General features: G+C 47.8%; 2 protein-coding genes across 6 annotated transcripts in view; both read right to left on the reverse strand.

Moving 5' to 3' along the window:
- Window positions 1-1648, reverse strand: part of LOC144107183 (regulator of chromosome condensation-like) — a 47254-nt gene extending 45606 nt beyond the window's left edge. For 3 of the 5 annotated variants that reach the window (XM_077640194.1, XM_077640193.1, XM_077640191.1), the window contains exon 1: window positions 1497-1645. In XM_077640194.1, the coding sequence (XP_077496320.1) occupies window positions 1497-1517 (21 nt within the window). In that variant the 5' untranslated portion in view covers window positions 1518-1645. Of the gene's footprint in view, window positions 1-1496 lie in introns of all 5 variants that reach the window. The other 2 variants (XM_077640196.1, XM_077640195.1) reach the window with 1 other exon arrangement.
- Window positions 1649-9266: 7618 nt separating this feature from the next.
- On the reverse strand, window positions 9267-19112 carry LOC144107899 (glutathione S-transferase Mu 1-like). The gene is made up of 7 exons (XM_077641131.1): window positions 18955-19112; window positions 16328-16468; window positions 15195-15276; window positions 13781-13881; window positions 13406-13501; window positions 10568-10678; window positions 9267-9439 (listed from the first exon to the last, which is right to left on the reverse strand). The coding sequence occupies exons 1-7, from the start codon at window positions 18988-18990 to the stop codon at window positions 9335-9337; spliced, it is 672 nt and encodes a 223-aa protein (XP_077497257.1). The 5' UTR covers window positions 18991-19112; the 3' UTR covers window positions 9267-9334.

Raw genomic sequence — 19112 nt, forward strand, 5'->3', positions numbered from 1 at the left:
TGATGTGACGTGTTTGAACCGATATTCTTGAGCAAACTTAGCGAAGTCAGATGACGAGAACTGCGGATACCCACAGTAAATTCAACCGGAGCTGCTTCCTCTCGCTCGGATATGCATCTACGGTGGCACACGTCACAGCAGCGTCTACGGCCTCGACTATGCGGCCTGTACATGCCATCCTTCGTCATCCAACCGCCCGAGGCCTTCTGCTTCACGACTCCTGCTGACTGGCCGAAATGGAGGAAGCGGTTCGAGCGTTTCTACACAGCTTCCGGTCTCTGTGATAAATCAGAGTCACATAAGGTCGACACGCTCCTTTACTTGGTGGGCGACCAGGCCAAGGACGTCTTCGGAACCTCAAACTCTCCGGTGAGAACGCTCAGAACTTGGAAGTCGTCCTAAAACAGTTCGACAGCTACTTCATACCGCGGCGCAACGTCATTTTTGAACGGGCACGCTTCAACACGAGGGTCCAAAACGACGGCGAATCCGTGGAAGAATTCGTAACTGCGCTTCACAGAAGGCTTTCCAACCATTGTGAGTACGGCCCCCTCCGAGAGGAACTGGTTCGAGACAGACTGGTCGTCGGCATTCGAATTGTCAGCGAGACGGCAACTAGACGCTGATCTTACTCCTCAGAAGGCGCTAGAGAGTACCAGGCAGGTCGAAAGCGTTCGTCAGCAGCAAGCGGAGCTTCACACCGAAACGCTGACCATCAACAAAGTTGCATCAGGCAGACAGCAAGTCAGGCATTCCACGAACGCTGCTCACGTCAACGACGGCCGAGAACACCTTGAATCAAGGCCACATCCGCGTCCAGCTGACAGCGTTCCGTCATCGTGTCGTTGGTGTGGGAAAGAACGACACCCGCATTCACTGTGCCCAGCGCGGACGCAGGCATGCAAGGGCTGCTACAAAAAGGGCCACTACGCGTCTGTATGCATGTCACGCCGGGTTGACATCGTTGAAGCATCAGAACCCGACAGCGAAGGTGGATTTATCGGAACCGTCTCGTCCTGCGAGTTCCCTTCAAGTACATGGGAGAGAGTTGCAATGGACCTGTTCTTTAACAGCCACTGGTGGTTAATCGTGACTGATTATTACTCCACATATCGGGAAGTGACTCGTCTAGAGAAGCTATTATCTAGCACAGTGAGTGATCAATCACTGCAAATCAATTTTCGCCCGACACGGCATTCCAGAGGTGGTGGTCTCCGATAACGGTCCGCAGTTCCCGTCGTCTGACTTCGCTAATTTTGCTCAAGAATATGGGTTCAAACACGTCACATCAAGCCCACAATACCCTCAGAGCAACGGATTCGCTGGACTGGAATAAAGCTGCCCGGTTGGCGTCTCAACGCTCTCGTTTTCCTCAACCCAACAGTACCCGCAGTGCCGGCGTAGACGCAACACCACGTGTCTCCCTCCAGCATACCGTGGTGAATTCATCATTCTGTGGTGCTACAAAAAAAAAAATCAGAGCGTAGAAAGCTTACCTTAGCTTTTTGCCGCGGCATTTCAAACGTGCACACGATGTATACACGGTATGAAACAACGCACTTGTAATACGTCGAAACGCTACACAAAAACGAATGGGCCAGAGGCGGCTATGAACGGGCGCGAACGCCGGAACACCACGTGACCACGACCGGTCGTGCACGTGACAAGCAACGCTTTCGATGGTGGTGTGGCTTATGAAGGAAGCAAAGAGTTCTCTTGTTTTACATGTTGCAAACAACTTGCAGCCTTTAGCCCCAGATTTAAAAAAGCAAGAAATTAAAAATTGTCCCCAAGACAGCAATAATGTCGGTACCCGGGAAGGAGAAGACACGATTTCATGGATTTGGGCGTTGCTATACGCGCGCTTTTCGAAAGGGACCCGCAATGGCCAAAATACGCCGAGTTTTTTCCTTCGGTCTTTATTACGTGCACTGTCTTAAAAGGTCCCCAGGTGGTCGAAATTATCCCGGAGACCTCCGCTACGGCACCTCTGTCACATAAAATAGGGAGTCTGAAATAAAAGTATGAACGAAAGAGGTTTGAAGAAGACGACGAGGATGGCGATAAACTACACCTTGGCCAATCCCCCCGCGTGAGGAAGAAGAAGGATGACGTGGATTAACCGAAGACTAAAGAAGACGAAGAAGTATTCAGTGAGGTGGGAAGAGATGATTGGTGGGGGATTAAGAGAAGAAGACGACGACAAGGATGGCGTGCATTAACGCCAAGGATATGAAAGCGCGAGGGAGAGCGAGGCACAGGGCTCCTTGAACCGAGAAGATATTAAACTTATGAAGGGTGATTATTTGGGCATGTTGGTTCATCACAGAAAAGGCAAATATGCAGCGCAGAAAGCGCATGGACGACAAATACAGTCAGCGCTGTGTTGCGTTTTTTGCGCTGCATATTTTCCTTTTCTGTGATATTAAACTTATTTTTGGAATAGGGCGGTGTGCTTGAAGCACAGGTCGGCCCGGTATTGCATTGCCTCCGGGATCGGCCCGGGGCATATATTAGCGCACGCCTTTTCTTTCTATCTTTGCTATCCTATCCTGTAACTCTCCTACTTTCAGCACGCGGCAGCGAGTGTGGTTTGGCTTGAGCCAGTAGGCAGGCCCGTGCACTTTCTTCCCGTCAACAGCAGCGCAGCAGCAGCAGGCACTGGAGGGGGGGGGGGGGGGGGGGTGACAGAGAAACGGAGGCTCCGGCGGATCAGGGACGCTTCGGCTGGAAGAGAGCAACGGCTCCGGCGAGCTCGAGTTCTACGGCTTTGCACCGTGGACTTCCTACCGTTCCCGAGCCCATTTAGGGGAGTCAACGGAGGGCGCTACCACATGCTACGGCCAGGGGTGTCTCCAGCGCTGTTAATTCCCATCCGGGTGGTGCCCCCAATGCCAACATCACCGGCATCACTTCCACGGGCGCTTGGACCGAGAGGTTGTACGACGCAGCCAACGACGCCGCCAGCCTGAGCACGTCGAACGCCACCTCGACGCCGGCTACTGGACCCATATATGCAATGCACCGCCTCATCCGCACCGAACCAACAGTGAGCACGAACGCCGACCGCTAACAGTAGAACGCTAGTAGTAGACGCTAGTCGCAGTGTTCCCGCGGGTCGTGTGTATTCATAGTCTGTGTTTTCTCTTAGTTTTGTGCGTTAGTGTTTGTGTGATCACGTAGGGTGTATTAAATGTGCGTCTGTGTGGGTACACCCGTCGCCTAATCCATTCTTTCGGTCCGAGCTAGTGTTCTCCGTGGAGATCCGTGACAAAGATAATGAAGTGGCAATATCCTGTGCGGGGATTAATTTCCTTGTTTCTATTTGTTTTGCCTCGGAACTTCCTGATCTCTCGACGACATAAAGTATGGATTTGGCAAAAAAGTTAGAACTGGCGCTCAAGCTAGGGTTAAGCAAGGAAGAGGCGATGCGTCTCTACGAGGAGGAAGCAGAGGCAGAAAGAGGGGCCAGATAGGCAAAGAGAGGAAATGGCGCAAGTACGCGCAGACGCTCGCGAAACAAAAGAGCGCGAGGATAGAAGAGCTCGCGAGGCAGAAGAGCAGGAGGAAAGGAGGATAGAAAGGGAGAAAGAGTTTCTTTTGTGAAAACAGGCGCATGTTGCCGGAGGATATGAGAAGATCACGGACAGGTGATCAGCGTTCCTTAGCGGGTAGAGAATCTCCTAGCTAGAACGGCCAGAGTTTGTCCAAGGAAGCTGATGGCTCCTTTTGATGACAAAAGAGATGATCTGGACGCAAATATGCAACGATTCGAGCGGATAGCTTTGGGGCAAGGCTGGGAGATCGCAGTGAATGGGCCACAGAATTGAGCACATGTTTAGTCGGAGGCGCTGAATGTGTTTGGAAAGATCGATGCCTGCTGCTGATTCCATGAACTACGAGAAAGTCAAGAATGCTTGGTTTGGTTTTATGGGGGTTTAACGTCCCAAAGCGACTCAGGCTATGAGGGACGCCGTAGTGAAGGGCTCCGGAAATTTCGACCACCTGGGGTTCTTTAACGTGCACTGACATCGCACAGTACACAGGCCTCTAGAATTTCGCCTCCATCGAAATTCGACCGCCGCGGCCGGGATCGAACCCGCGTCTTTCGGGCCAGCAGCCGAGCGCCGTAACCACTCAGCCACCGCGGCGGCCAAAGTCAAGAATGCACTCCTCCAAAGATTCAGGCTTACGGCAGAGGGATTTCGTGAGAGATTTCGCACCGCGAAACCTGAGGATTCTGAAACCGCTAAACAGTTTTCCTGCGGGCTGACCAACTATTTTGACATGTGGCTCGATACGTCAAACACAGAAAAGAGTATTGAAGGGGTGCATGACAAACTGGTGAATGAGCAGTTTTTAGCATGTTGCAGTCCAAACATAGCGCTATTCCTGAAAGAAAGTTGAGTTCATTGGAAGAGTTTGCCGACACTGCAGGCCAATTCTTCGAGGCTCAAGGGCTGAGAAATACGAGTAAGGCAAAGGAGAAAATACAAAAGCCAGGTGCGACAAAACCATGGCAAGATCCTATGGCGGTGCATCTAAGGCGCCAGTAAGGTGTTTCCTCTGTGGCAAGGTGGGACAGCGTGCAGCTGACTGTCGGACTAGTAGTGCTGCCCAAAAGGCACAGGTTGTGTGTCAAAAAAGGTTGTAAGAGCTAGGAGGGGTCACACTATGGATGAGTGCCGATATAGAACGCATGAGCGAGCTGCATGCGTTAATGTCGACTCTCGGGCAGAACTTGTCACACCACCTGAAGTTCCACTGCTAAAAGGAGAGCAAACACCGCTGGAAAACGGCGCGGTGAGTGGAACACCGAAGTCGAAAGATGCTGTAGTGATTGGGAAAATAGGGGACCGTCCTATATTGGTGCTTAGAGACAGCGGAGTCAACACAGTTTTGGTTCGGATAAGCCTGGTGAAGGACGAGGATCTTACAGGAGAAGCGTCGGTCGTCACTCTTGTAGATATCAAAGTAAGGTATACCTTCCTGAAGCCAGGATTCTAGAGTCCACGCCATATTGTACTGGACAGGTAGTGGCAAAATGCGTAGGGCAACCCATCTACGACCTCATCTTGGAAAACATTACGGGTGCAAGAAATGTCGAGGACCCCGATCCCGAGTTGAGGATGCTCGACGTTGAAGAACACCAAAAGGAGGAAAGGTCCACGACAGCTCAGGCGGGTGACGGGGCAGTCAGTTTCACGTCGGCAGTTGAGACAAGAGCCCAAGCGACAGCCCGAGCAATGCAGCGTCCGCACTCTGTTCCCGTTACGATGTGCCTGAGCGTAACACCGGGCGGAATTGCAATTAGGCAAAGAGAAGACCCGAGCTTGAAAGCCTGCTTCGAAAGAGTCGGGGAAAAAGTGAAAAGAGCCTAGGAGTCGTATGTCATTTCAATATCAATTGGTAAATGGTCTTCTGCACAGGGAATGCATATTTTAGCTCAGGAAGGTGGGTCCAACAGCTGGTGTTACCGAAAGATATGAGAGAGAGACTAGCTGTTACGCTTAGGACATGACGCCATTATGGCCGGACACCAGAGTGTTCAACAAAATTAATGTGGATTAGCTCAGCTAATCCAGGACATACAAAGCGAAAAATATCGGCGTTCACTGTTTTCATTGGCGTTGACCATGTTCTAGACGGCGATGGCTTTGAGCTCCCTAGATATATGTGGACGCCTCATTCGTGCTTTGATTCGTGGTGAGAGAGAGATGTGGAATGAATGAATTAGTGCTGACAGCTTTGTGGCTGACATGCGGCACTGCAGCAATACCTAGGCCACAGCGTTCATTTGGTGATCAATCTCTCGCGATCAACCATTAACTGCATGCGACCTCCTAGGGTGGAAGGGAGGGCGCGCTGCCTATACAGTGTGCAGAACGCAATCAAAGCAGGCTTTTGACACCAACGCCATGTACATGAAAGCTGACCAACGGAGCCGGTTGTGCGCCTTTCCTTTCGTGAAAATGAACAGCCTTTGCAAAGTTGTCAACGCAAATAATAATAATAATAATTGGTTTTGGGGGAAAAAAAATGGCGCAGTATCTGTCTCATATATCGTTGGACACCTGAACCGCGCCGTAAGGGAAGGGATAAGGGAGGGAGTGAGAGAAGAAAGGAAGAATGAGGTGCCGTAGTGGAGGGCTCCGGAATAATTTCGACCACCTGGGGATCTTTAACGTGCACTGACATCGCACAGCACACGGGCGCCTTGGCGTTTTTCCTCCATAAAAACGCAGCCGCCGCGGTCGGGTTCGAACCCGGGAACTCCGGATCAGTAGTCGAGCGCCCTAACCACTGAGCCACCGCGGCGGGTGAACGCAAATGAATTCTATGAATGCCGTCGGCTCACTTGTTTTGTTTGGCTTTTGAGGAAAGGAAATGGCACAGTAACCGTCTCACATATCTCGATGGACACCCGAACCATGCCGTAAAGGAAGGGATAAATGAGGGAGGGAAAGAAGAAAGAGAAGACTGAAAGTTGCATTTTGAGGAAAGGCGCGGCGCTGCGCAGTGGCGGAACACCTGTGGCTCGGTGTGACTAGGGAGCGAGAGAGAGAAAAGGAGACGGAGTCGGTGGCGGCCACCTGCGCCGTGCGTGACGTCACTCGTGCTCTGACATACGCCGGCTCGTGCGAAGCGCGTTGTTGACTAGCGTAGTGAAACTTTTCGCTTTAAAACAATGTCTAGGATCACCGAGGAGCTCTTCTGGCCAGGCGTCCAGAGCGACGTTAAACGCGTTGTTCGCTCATGTGAAGTGTGCCTGCGCACAGTTCCGAAGGGAAGGGTTGGTCCCGTACCACTGGGCAATTAAGATGCCAGCCATCTACCTACCGTTTCTAAGAGTGGCTATTGACATTGTGGGGACAATATCTCCAGTATCCGCCAGAGGCAACAGATATGTGCTTACTCTGGTTGACGTGGCCACTTATTATCCTGACGCCATTCCATTGAAGACTATTGACAGTATCCAAGTGACCGAGGGTCTTGTGGAGATGTTCTCGCGTTATGGGTTCCCGAGAGAAATTTTGAGTGACCGGGGCTCGAACTTCACGTCGGAACTATAATGAAGGAGGTTAACCGCCTTTTGTCAGTAAGGCAGTTACTAACAACTCTATACCATCCCATGTGTAATGGGCTTGTCGAGCGGTTTAACGCACCCCAAAAAACATGATCAGGAAAATGTGCCAGGAGAGACCTACCGATTGGGATAGATATCTCCCTGCTGTTTTAATTGTTCGCTTACCGCGAAGTACCGAAATTGAGTCTTGGTTTCTCGCCCTTCGAGATGTTGTATGGGAGAACCGTTAGAGGTCCACTTGCAATACTTGAGGAGCTGTGGACTAATAAAGAAGTTGCGTCAGATCTCAATTCAGCATACACATACGTTCTTGAGTTGCGGGATATGTTGGAGCTTGGTGTGATTGAGGGGTTGCGGTCAGCATACAACGCGCCTCTCGTGGTTGTCAAAAAGCCCAAAGGTACTAACCGATTGTGTGTAGATTTTCGTCGGTTAAATGACATCATATATAGTACCCGATGCCGAACCTATACCAAGAGTGGACGTGGTGTTCGCTAAGGTGGCTCACAAGTTTGTTTTTTTCCTATAATTGACTACAGCACCTCTTTCTTCCTTTAGTTCCTCCAGTTATTTCTTCCCTTACCGCGCAGTTCAGGTGTCCGCTGATATGTGAAAAGGATACTGCACCATTTCCTTTCCTCCAAAACCAAGCAACCAACCTCCATGGCTGAGCCAGCGCCGTGGGCAGCCACGTTTTCTGAATTAAAAAAAATATGGCTATCGCTGACGCGGCCAGCTATAAAATCTCATTGTAACCAAGCGCCACTATTAAAAAATAACCAGCATACCAGTTAACATGATTCTCCTTCTACTGCGAAAGCAATATGCTACAGTAACCCCCTCCCCCCGGGGAATCCTTCGTACCTTCCCGAAGCACCAGCCCCCACCTCACCGAATATAACTATAGGGGCTGCCCACCCTCGACCCACTGCTCAACCTCACCAAACTCGACCCTCCAGAAGTTACACCCTCCACGTACAAGGCTTCTTCCCGCTTGAAGGCAGCAGCGAAATGCGTTAGCATAGGCGTATTCACTTTGTGAAACAAAATCATACAGAACGAAGGCTTACTAACAAGCCAAAGCAGGGAGACGTCGGAGGCAATTTGTGGTAGACAAAGCACTTTGCTTCGCAAATTTCGGGGACAGTTTGGCTGCAGTTGCTGTGCCCGCCTATACGGTTCCTCTAAGACCTCAAATCCCAGTTGCGCAGAATTTGTCGTAGAATTAAGGTAACCGTGGCGTCATTTCACAGCGAGGGCTGAACTGAAGATCCCGTTCTGTGCAGGGAGAAACCACGGTGGAAGCGGCTCTCGCAATCGGCGCATGACGCTACGTACCATGCCGTTTCAAGGAAGCCCACTGCTAATTTTTAAAAATTCGCTTTTTGAGGCAACGTATGGCCAGAGTCCTGGTACAGTGAACCAGTTCACTAGTCTTGGTATGGCTTTTGCGGCATAGTAATACCAATGTTTGCGCACAAAACCGGCGAATGGCTGAAACTAGCAAGCTGGTGAACTTGAATAACTACTTTTAAGCTAGTATATAATGCCTGGTTGCAATTAACTGGCTCTTTGCAATAGCAAGATCAGTTTTAGAATTTCGAAAACATATCAGACGATGCTGTGGCTCAACAAACTGGCCATTTCTCGTGAAATTTGAAAATTCGTCGGTGAACGCTCTGCGGCGGCCATCAAATTGCGTCCCATAAACGGCCACCGCTGGCACGGGATAAGGGCCAAAGTTTGTAAAGCCACAGCACCCTCAGAGGTAAAATTCTAAGAACCGATATGGTTATTACCAACTGCCAGCGAATTGGAATGAACCCAATTACTAGTCGAAAAGCGATTGACCATCTCCTGGTGTCCACAAACACAAACTCTGCTTGGAGCACCTGGTAAAACGTAAACGTTAACTTTTATTAGCCACAACCATGGTTGTTTTGCAAATCCTTCTCCCTCCCATTTCATTGACCCATGTAGGATAGCCAACTAGGCATTATGCAACTTCTTTGCCTTCCTCGCTGTGCTAAGATCTGCTGTGGCACATTGTCTCAGCCCTGAACAAACCAAAGAATGAATCGGAACATCAATGATTTTGTCGAGAAACACTGCAAGGATTCTGAAAAGATTTCAAGCGCACAAGCACCTAACCCCTGACAGTGAGTATTTTTTACCAATGTGAAAAGCAAACTGCAACGCAACCTTTATTGTACGAATCGGAATTCGGAAGGAAAAAACAAAATTCGTTCAGGGCTTCTTCTGCAGCCTGCTGCCGAAGCTTGCCATGTCGCCATTGAGGGGCCAGTTGATGCACTTGTCAGATTTCAGGTAAGCAGCAACGTGAGGGAGAGCCTGTTCAAAAGAAAATTGATGCAGGCCATTACAACAGGAAACAAGGATGGCAGAAGAACGACTTGCAATCGTCTGAACACGTACTCGCAGCTAGGTAAAAATGTGCTGGAGATCAAAATAACTGTATAAAACATAAGTGTTTTGCATCATGGCTATAAAAATTCTTCAGCACTTCAAGGTGAAACCAAGTACACAGATGGACACAGCTAAGCAAAACAACAAATATATCAGCCACATCCTGCATGGCACACTGAAATGGTTTGATGTCGTGGACGTTCTAAACCAAACACGAAATGGAGAAATTATTTTCCTTCACGTTAACATATGCTGGAGAGTTCATAAATAATTATTTGATGGTTAGGCAGTTTTCCAGACTTCTAATCCCATGATTCAGGCAATTGATCCTGTACCGCTTGGAAGGTCCCACTGCTGTGTTTTGTATGATATAGCAATGGCAGCAGCATTTGTAGTCACCTTAATAAAGGCAAGAGGATGGTGATAGCTTAAATATCAGTTTAGACTGCCTCAACACCAATGTCATGCATGGGTCTGTACTGGAGTGACATCAAGCGAAAAATTTATTCTCTCTGACACTAAGCACAATATGGGCCCATGATTGTTTCACTCCAAACTGCCAAACGACAAGTGTGCTGTTAACGTAGGCTGACACCCAATGTGCACTGCTAAATCACTAAATCCCACCAGTGTCATTATTGGATGGTGAGCCTGTAGAGGAAGCAGGCGACTGTGCACAAACTTCTTTGCAAGCGAAAATAAAGCGAAAATAACAGACAATTGTGTTGGGAGGAAGCTGAACAAAGTCTATGCAGCACTATTTAATTCATGCAGTGTGAACTCCCGATTTGCTCGGACAGCAAACCAAGTACACATGCACGCACACACACAGACAATTTCTCAAATGCCAAAGCTACACTAATGCTCAGCTTAAGAGGCACAACGAAACGGAGCAGTTCAGGTCATTTTTGGCTGCCTAGCGTTCTTTACGTGCACTGGAACTTCATTACACCTCCATCGAAATGCAGCCACAGTGGCTGGTAGTATACTGCACATGTGCTCAGATACAGAGTACTACGGACACCAAATCATCACGGCAAGTAACACACATACCTCAATGCGCTCGACAAACGCCTTGAGGTTAGCAAAATCCTTGAGGCAGTCGGGGGCAAAGACGAGATGCTGGGCGAGCATTTCGTAGGCAATGAAGTCGACATAAGTGAGCTGGAAATATGCGAAACATCAGTAATGGGCACTTTTAAAGCACGAGCACCTTTGAACTAAACATCAGTACATACATAGCTGCATAAGCACTACACTGACAACAGAATATGAAATGCAATCAAGAAAAAAAAAAAGCAAGTTAAGAAACCAACATGCTGAAAGCAAAAGTAAAAATTTCACCCCTATCAAACTCTAGCTCCATATTTTACACTTAGTGCAGATATTAGTTCTGAACCCATGACAGCTTTGAGAATCACCAAAAACCCCGCCTTGGTACAGTAGAGATACATACAGTAGAATCTCGATGATATGAATTCCGCGGGACCCGGAAAAATATTCGTATCATGCCGAATTCGTATGATCCAAAACAAGCCAAGTTTAACACGGAAATCAAACGAAGTTTATTAGCTCAACTACTTTCGGCCAAAAAAGTCAGTAATGCTTGTCCTGGGCTCGATTTTGCCAATCAGCCCAGCCTAAAAAGAATAAAACCGTGCCGTAGTTTCGTCGCTCACGCTGGCGGAGCTGACAGTGCGGCGCAGGACGTCAAGGGCGTTGAAGGTTTCTGCCATCGATGGTAGCGGTTCAGCCTCTTCATCGCTGTCTGATGAAGATTGTTCATTTTTTTTTCGCCAATTAAATCCTCAATGGTTCGCAACCCGCAAGTTGCGACGTCATCCGCAGAAGCTTGAACGTCGAGTGTCTCCCAACCTTCAATAGAAAAATCGTCGCTGGTCTCTTCGGCAATCGGAGTTGCTACCGGTGCAGTGGTGAATCCACACTTGCGGAAGCAGTTCGCGATTGTTTGCGTAGTCACACTGTCCCAAGACATCGCCAGAAAATGAATTGCGTCCAGCAGACTAATCTGCAAATTGTCATCTTTGCGATCAATCTTCGCGAGTAAACGCCTCACTAAAAGGCCCTTGAAGTGATGTTTTACGTTCCGAATTATTCCGGCGTCCAACGGCTACAGGTGGGTCGTCGTGTTCGCAGGCAAGAACATGACTGACATTGTTTAAGGTCACTTGCTTGGAGTGGGCGGAGCACTGATCGACGAAAAGCAAAATTTTTCTGTTCTTCGATGACATTTTCCGATCTAAGCCGATAAACTCGAAAAAATCCGCAGTCATCCAGGCTTTCTTGTTAGCCTTGTACAAGCAAGGCAAGCGTCCAGCTAATTGAAAGCATCTCGGTCGCTTAGCCTTGCCGATGACGGTCAGGGTAATTTTTTTGGAACCATCGGCGTTGCAACAGAAAAGTACAGACACTCTTTCCTTACTTTTCTGGCCGCCTTGACAAGCCTGGCCCTTCACACACAAACTCTTGCTCGGTTGCAGGTTGAAAAAGATGCCTGCCTCATCGGCATTTAAAATGTCGCTCGGCACGTACCCCGAGGTCAGCGCCGGCAGTGAGTCGATCCAGTCGCCAACCGCCGTCTCGTCCACTTTCTTACCCTCTCCGCAAACACTTTTGTAAACAAGCCCGTGCCTTTCTTTAAAGCGATGGAGCCACCCTCCGGACGCTTGAAAATTTTCGATGCCAAGAGAAAGTGCAATGTAGTCAGCCTTCTCCCGTAGCACTTTGCCGTCCACGTTCACGCCGGCTGCAGTCACCTCGCGAAACCACGTCAGTAGAACTTCTTCCAACTGGACATGTGCAGCAATCTTCGCTTGCCTGACGTTGACACTGAAGTGCTGGGAATTCTTCAAAATGACTTCCCGCTGCCCAACAATAGTGCAGAGCGTCGACGGTTCTAGTCCTAGCTCATTTGCCAAGTCGAGGCGTTTTTTTCATCAACCTTCTTCAAAATTTCGAGTTTTTCTTTAAAAGAAAGGTCCTTCCGCTTCCGAGACATGTTGAATTTGAATGATCCGGTCTTTGGCGTGCACTTAACTAGCGTCCTTGTCTGGTCACGTTTAGGCAAAACACAAAACGCACAGGCAGCGGCAAACGGAGGAATGTATCGGCGGAGGCGAGCAGAGGGAGGGGGGGCAAGCGATAACAAGCTGAGACAGCTTGCAAGATCCAATCAGCAGCTGAGTGGCATCGCCCACGTGACTCGTCCTGCTGGAAGCGAAAAAGAATGGGTGGGCCTAGCAGCCGGTACGGTCGGTGCCGCGGCGGCTGCCGGACATTGGTGACAGGGGCTGGGGCTGAGTGCGATGCATCCGCGCGTGCTGGCTCCAACTGAGTGGGTGGCACGGCTTGAAAATCTGCCGCAGGACATTTGCACGGAGGAGGGAGGGGGTGGGGTGTTGTGCTCCTTTCAGAGATGAGCCGTGCGTGCTCGCTTGCTTGCGTGGATGGTCGCGCGTTCGTATCATCCGCGCGGGCTTGAAAATCTGTTCGTATAATCCCGAACTGTAACGTATTCTGTACAATGTAGACTGTCCGGTACACTTTCAAAATTCGTATCATCCCGAAATTCGTGTCAACCGTAATCGTATCATCGAGATTCTACTGTATTTACAACATGTACCAATGAAGCCATAAATTTACAGCTGTTAAGAGTTTTGCACAGCTAATGATACCAATCCTCAGCATACCACATAGTATTGAAAAGTGCATGGAGGCACTCTGTTGTTCACAATTGTCTGAAGTGTTTCTAGACTGGTTAAAGCAGATTCTGGAAGCTCTATCTTGATCCTGACTGGTCCTGGAAGTGCTCTGCTTTCTCAGGTAAATGGATCTCTTGGCATCATGCTTAATACACTTCAGTGTGCTTACATTGTCACCAGCAAAGTACTTGTGGCTTCCCAGGTAGTCAGAGAAGGCCTTCAGAGAAGCTGGAAGATTCTTGAGATAGTCATCCTTCAGCTTTTCCTAAAGAAGGAGAAACAAGAAACCACTGAACTCATACTACAACCTTAGCACTGTAAGGCAGTATCAAAATGGTTCACATGGCCACAGTTATAAGGACTGCAATACCTTGTTACATACACTATAATCATAAAATTTCATTTCTAGTTTGTTTTTTGTTTTTTTCGTTTTAGAGGTCACTGGTCAGTCAGTACCTCCGTATTTACCTTTTACAGAATTACCAAAAAATCACAAACATCTAGAGAATTAAAGCTCCACAAGTCAGAACAGGTCTATACTCACGAAGTCTGGGTTGTAGCAGAGGCGGACCCAGTTCATTCGGAAGTCTGCAAACTGCTGCTCAGTGATGTCGATACGCTGCTTCTGAGCCTCAGTCTTGCCATCTGCAGAGCACAAGATAAAGTTCATAAGTGCGCATGTCGATCATCCCATCTTTATACACACTGCTTCTTCTAAGTGAATCCATTAACTAGCCCAAAACCAGAATTCAGAACAAGGCCCAAGTGTTAGGGCCCTTTTCAAAGCAAGCCCTCCACCTGTTTCATGTGACTGATGGCCAGAATGGTTGAAATTGCTACAAATGTGGTGCTGCGGTATCAAGAATTGCACCAAGGGCAAGGATGGCTGGGCCGTAGCAGGAAGGCAGGGAGGAGGAATTAGTGCAAGTGTTTTGCACTAATTGTATTTTGCAAGAATGATTTCTTGCATAAGCAGCCCACTTAACAATGCATCACTTCATCTGTGAGACAGTGTGTAGTATTGTGAATGGCCGCTGCCCACTGACGTTCCCAATTCTGCTGTCATGGGAATGACCTGACAATAGAGTTTCAGAATAGGCAAATGTAAGAGAGAGGAAAAGCGGGGCACCAGTCCGCATGCGCAGAAAGCAAACGCAGCTTGTGTATTTGTGTTAGCAGATGACAACTAAAAACGAGAAAAACCACAGCCTCCCTCGAAGCAGAGGGGCGCCCGCCTTGCCGCCAATTCGTCATCGATGCTCCCCCATGTCCCGCATTTGTGGCAAATGAATGGTGCACAAAGTGTTGATTTGTGCAAAACACCGCAAATTTTTAGGCTGCTTCTGAATTTGGACAGTTGCCAGGTTTAGCAAGTATGCATTATTTTGTTGCCATGGAAATAAATGTCGGCAAAGGCGGGATGTTCAAACAGGTTGGTGGGCTAAAGTAAAATACGAGGTAATAAAGTAACTATCACATAATGTTAATTTTTGCTGTATTTATGCTGACATGAATAAAAGTGTAAATACATCTGTATCTAGCATTCAGCTTTTCAGCCGAAATGGCGCCGTGAGCGGCTAACCCAACCCAGAAGAGGCTCGCTTATTCTAAAGCTCTTGTGAGAACACTGCAAGACTGGCGTAAACAGCGCCGACTGTGGGGGGGCATCAAGTTTGGGTCCTCTATTCGAAAACTAATTGCACTGCCAGTTTGCTTGAACAACAGGAGTGCCTCGTGTCATCCTTACCCTGTACCAGCAAAGCCTCATTTGCACTAATCTTGTGTAATCAGCACTGTACTTAGCTGGTCCATATATCTCCAATGCTTCACTAATTCATTTACCCAACCTTGTGAGGTGGAGTTTAACTTGAAAAAGCTGTCTTTTATTGTTTTATTTCACTGTCTTTTGACATTTGTAGCAAAGAGTGCATATTTTGAAAGAAGCCAATTGCTCTTACCCAAGCCATGCTTCCTGGCAAGGTAACGGAGGATAGCCATGCTCTGAGTCAGCTTGAGGTCACCGTCAATGTAGTAGGGCAACTGTAATAAATATGCACGGCAATGTGAAAACAAATCTGGCCTTTGGGGTGGGAGAAAAGGTGTTCTACTAGATCATTTTCACTCTAAGAATGACAGGTTTAGTGCAGTCCTTTTATCCACATATGATATTAAATGCGAATGAACCTGATGAATCGGTTATGCAAGAAAATGACTGCAAAATTCAAGCATAAGATCACTGCAGGAACTACTTTTTGTAGTTTGTTTTGATCTCCATTCCAAATTGCGCTGCTTCATATTTTTCTATTAGTTCTTACCCCAGTTTTGTTATATTTCTTGATCATTCGGTACATTACTGTAGCCTGTTATGTTGAACTGCAAAGTGTGCTATTTCATATTTTAACTTTCACATATCTGTCTTTATAAATGTTTTTCCCCCTTGATTTGTCTTCATATTACTTGTCTGTATGTATGTATGCAAACAGCTACTTTGCTACAACTTTTAACTTTGATTTCAGCAGTATCTGAAACAAATACATGCAGCTTAAAACAAACTGAAGGTTTGAATTGAGCCAGAAGTTCAAGGGGGGCATTAGTACTTCATCTGAAAGGGAGGACCTTGGCTGGTTGCAGCACCTTCTAAATATATAGCCATGCAGTGTCTTATTTTGAACAAATGCTACGTTTGCCAGACATTTTTTTTTCACCTAATTTCATTAGGCTGCACAAGGAGTGCTGCGAATCAACTTTTAAGTACACATATGTACATTTTTTGTGCAAAAAAACAAAGCTATAAGAGGGGGACACACACCTATGATCTGCATGCTTTTAATACACGAGTTGCCGAGCGCACTTCAGAAAAAGTTAAGCTGTTTTAGAAGTCGAAGTCCATGACAGCTGAGACAACAGATTTAACCTTGCTCTGGTGCACAACAACTTGCTATGCACAAACAGATTTGGATCACCACAATCTAACTTGGCTACTAAAAGATTCAGGTGGCAAGTGTGCCAACTCTAGGGTTTGGGTTATCTCTCAAGATCACCCAGCGCAATTCACCGCAAGAGCTAGAGAGAGAGGTAAAGGTTGCTGTACGTTGGGGAACTCCAGGCCCAGCGTGTGCTTCTCCTTGAGCCAGGAGCTGCGGTCAAAGTCCGGGGGAGGGCCGCACGAGTAGCGCTTGTCCTCCACCTTGGCATCAACATGCGCCAGCAGCAGGCGAATAGGCTGTGCCAGCTGGCGGAAGAAAGGGGAAAACAAGACAGCAGAAATTTAAAAAAGGAGCACATTGGAAAACCAATACGTCACCAATAGGCTTTAAATGCCAACAAAGTGCCCAAATCAGAGTGGGAAGCTATAGAGGCATAGCTAGGCTGCGATGTCAGAAATAATGTCACTTCAAATCTGTGTTTTCAACAATCTCTTAAGACACGTTGAATGGAAATATAGTGTTCAGTACTGCAGCATTTACAGATGTATACAACATATGGCCCACACTTGTCTGGAAGTATTCAATAAAGTCTTAGCAATCCATGAACACATTCATTCTAGGCTAAATTTAAGTGCCATAAAAATATTTGGAAAAAGTGCACCATGTGGGATTCCTAAAACATAACTTCAATAAATAGCCATGGGAGCCTTTCGCTACTTTTTCTAAGATTTGACCTGCCAAGTTATTTATTAGTTCTTCCAGTTAACATGCGGGGTTATTGAAAGCAAATGCAAGAAGCCGCGAACAAATGTATATAGCTTCTTTCAGGAAGTATGACCAGCTTGTGCAAAACGCATCACAAGCATGGCTCTTAGACCTTTGCAAAAAATCGCTTCAAATGCACCACTGGAGAAGATTAGATAAGCATAGTCTCTCACAGGAAGGGAGCCGTCACCCCCTCTTCATCCTCTTACTCAGCTGAAAGACTATAATGCGCTTTCCTCCTCTCCCGTCCATACAAGCGCTCTATCCGTTGTCATGGTTACAGCGACGTGTTCAACAGCGCCGCCAACCGTTATGAGCGCAGTAGGCGCCTTTTATCAGTCGCCGAAAAAAAAGAAGTTTCAAGAAGCCAATATGACTAATAAGAACAGCCAAGTGTAATTCTACAAAGAACAAAAAATGCTGTCATTGGGGTCCACATAAGCGACTGAGCTTTTTTTTTTTTACTCTCAAAACTTTCAGAAGCAGCTACGCAGAACTTTCCGGCCGAGAAGCATTACGTGTGCAGTGAAGCAGAAAACTGGATCCGAGACAGTAAACGCATGAGCTTCGTGACATATCTAGAGCGTGGCATGTAATAAGCGACAGCAGTAGAGAGCACAAAGAAAAATGCCATGCAATAAACCAAATGGCGCAGTCAACATATCCCCGCGGATTGCTTATTAAAGAAGGAAAAAAAAAAAAAAACGCGAGGCGTTCTGTGTCACGCAGGTGGCTTTTTTCCCCCAACAACCTGTCGCGGCTGCCGTTGGAAGCGCGAATGAATTCAGTACCGTAAACACCGAATTTAATACGTTGTAAGATAAAAATTCAACTAAGCGTGTTAAACCACCCCTCGAAAACGCGATATATCTTTCCCGCGCAAACACCCGACATCGAATTCGCGCAACCTTTGCGCGCTTATCTCGAGATCTTTCTCCCCTCTCCGAGCGTTCCGTTCTCGGTCTTGCTTACAACGAACAGGATATTGCAGAGATGAAAAGTAATTCAAGTACCATAACGGACAGGATATTGCTGAGATAAAAAGTAATTCAAGCACTTTCAAGCTACCGCGCAAACACCGGACATCGAATTCGCGCAACCTCTGCGCGCTAATCTCGACATCTTTCTCCCCTCCGATCGAGTGTTCCGTTCTCGGTCTTGCTTATAACGAACAGGATATTGCAGAGATGAAAAGTAATTCAAGTACCATAACGGACAGAATATTGCTGAGATAAAAAGTAATTCAAGCACTTTCATGCTACCGCGCAAACACCGGACATCGAATTCGCGCAACCTCTGCGCGCTAATCTCGACATCTTTCACCCCTCTCCGAGCGTTCCGTTCTCGGTCTTGCTCATAACGGTCAGGATATTGCAGAGATGAAAAGTAATTCAAGCACTTTCATGCGCCGTCCAGTGAGCAACAGGTCGACCTGTTGCTAGCGCCCGCCGTCCAGACAGCGAAGAGTTAGCTGCAGGCGCGAGAAATTTAAGAAAGTTGGCTGAAGCACGACCAGCGTAGCATCGTCCGACGCGGTGAACAATTAAGGGTGCGCCAAACGATGGCCAAACCTACGCGCTATCCGCTGGCCTCGATCGACGATCACATTGACGGCCGGAATGCAACGCGGCAACGCCTCAAAAACTTGGCGACCAGCGAGAAAGGTCTCAAGTTCTTGCACGAGCATGCAGTGCAGCCTCCTGCTCGTCGACGTTCCTCAACGTGAGCACCTTGTAAACGCCCACGCAACGGCTAGAAAACGCTCACAACTTTAAACAGCCATAGTCACTGATACACTCGCTAACAATTTAAAAAAACGGCAATCTTTCGGTTTTGCTGGTCCAAGGAAACATGGCGCTGCTCCGGCCGGCGTGGAGAACCGGCCGGCTAACGAGTCTCTCTCGAGACAAGAAAGTTACTATAAAGAATACCAAAAAGGATTTAAAAAAAAGCAAGATTCTGAACATACACAAGAAGTGCAACTGTGCTGCATGCTGTCTGGAAGCATCGTTTTTTTGTCACTTACCCCACGAATGTCCCAGTAGCCGAGTACGGGAGCCATGGTCAGAACTTGGCGGTTGAAGAGAACCGTACGCACGGAAAAATTCCACGACCGTTCACAAGGCGCGCCAAGCAACGAATGATACGGGCTGACTTTTTCCCCGTTTGTCTGTGGCCAACCAA

Source organism: Amblyomma americanum, chromosome 10 (assembly GCF_052857255.1).
Source record: "Amblyomma americanum isolate KBUSLIRL-KWMA chromosome 10, ASM5285725v1, whole genome shotgun sequence".
Lineage (NCBI taxonomy): Eukaryota > Metazoa > Arthropoda > Arachnida > Ixodida > Ixodidae > Amblyomma > Amblyomma americanum.

Excerpts from the sequence above, each read along its gene's own strand:
- LOC144107899 (XM_077641131.1), bottom strand. The coding sequence starts at position 18,990 with ATGGCTCCCGTACTCGGCTACTGGGACATTCGTGGG. Across the intron at positions 16,469-18,954 it reads GCTACTGGGACATTCGTGGG|CTGGCACAGCCTATTCGCCT; the intron begins GTAAGTGACAAA and ends TTCTTCCGCCAG. Across the intron at positions 13,502-13,780 it reads TCTGCTACAACCCAGACTTC|GAAAAGCTGAAGGATGACTA; the intron begins GTGAGTATAGAC and ends CTCCTTCTTTAG.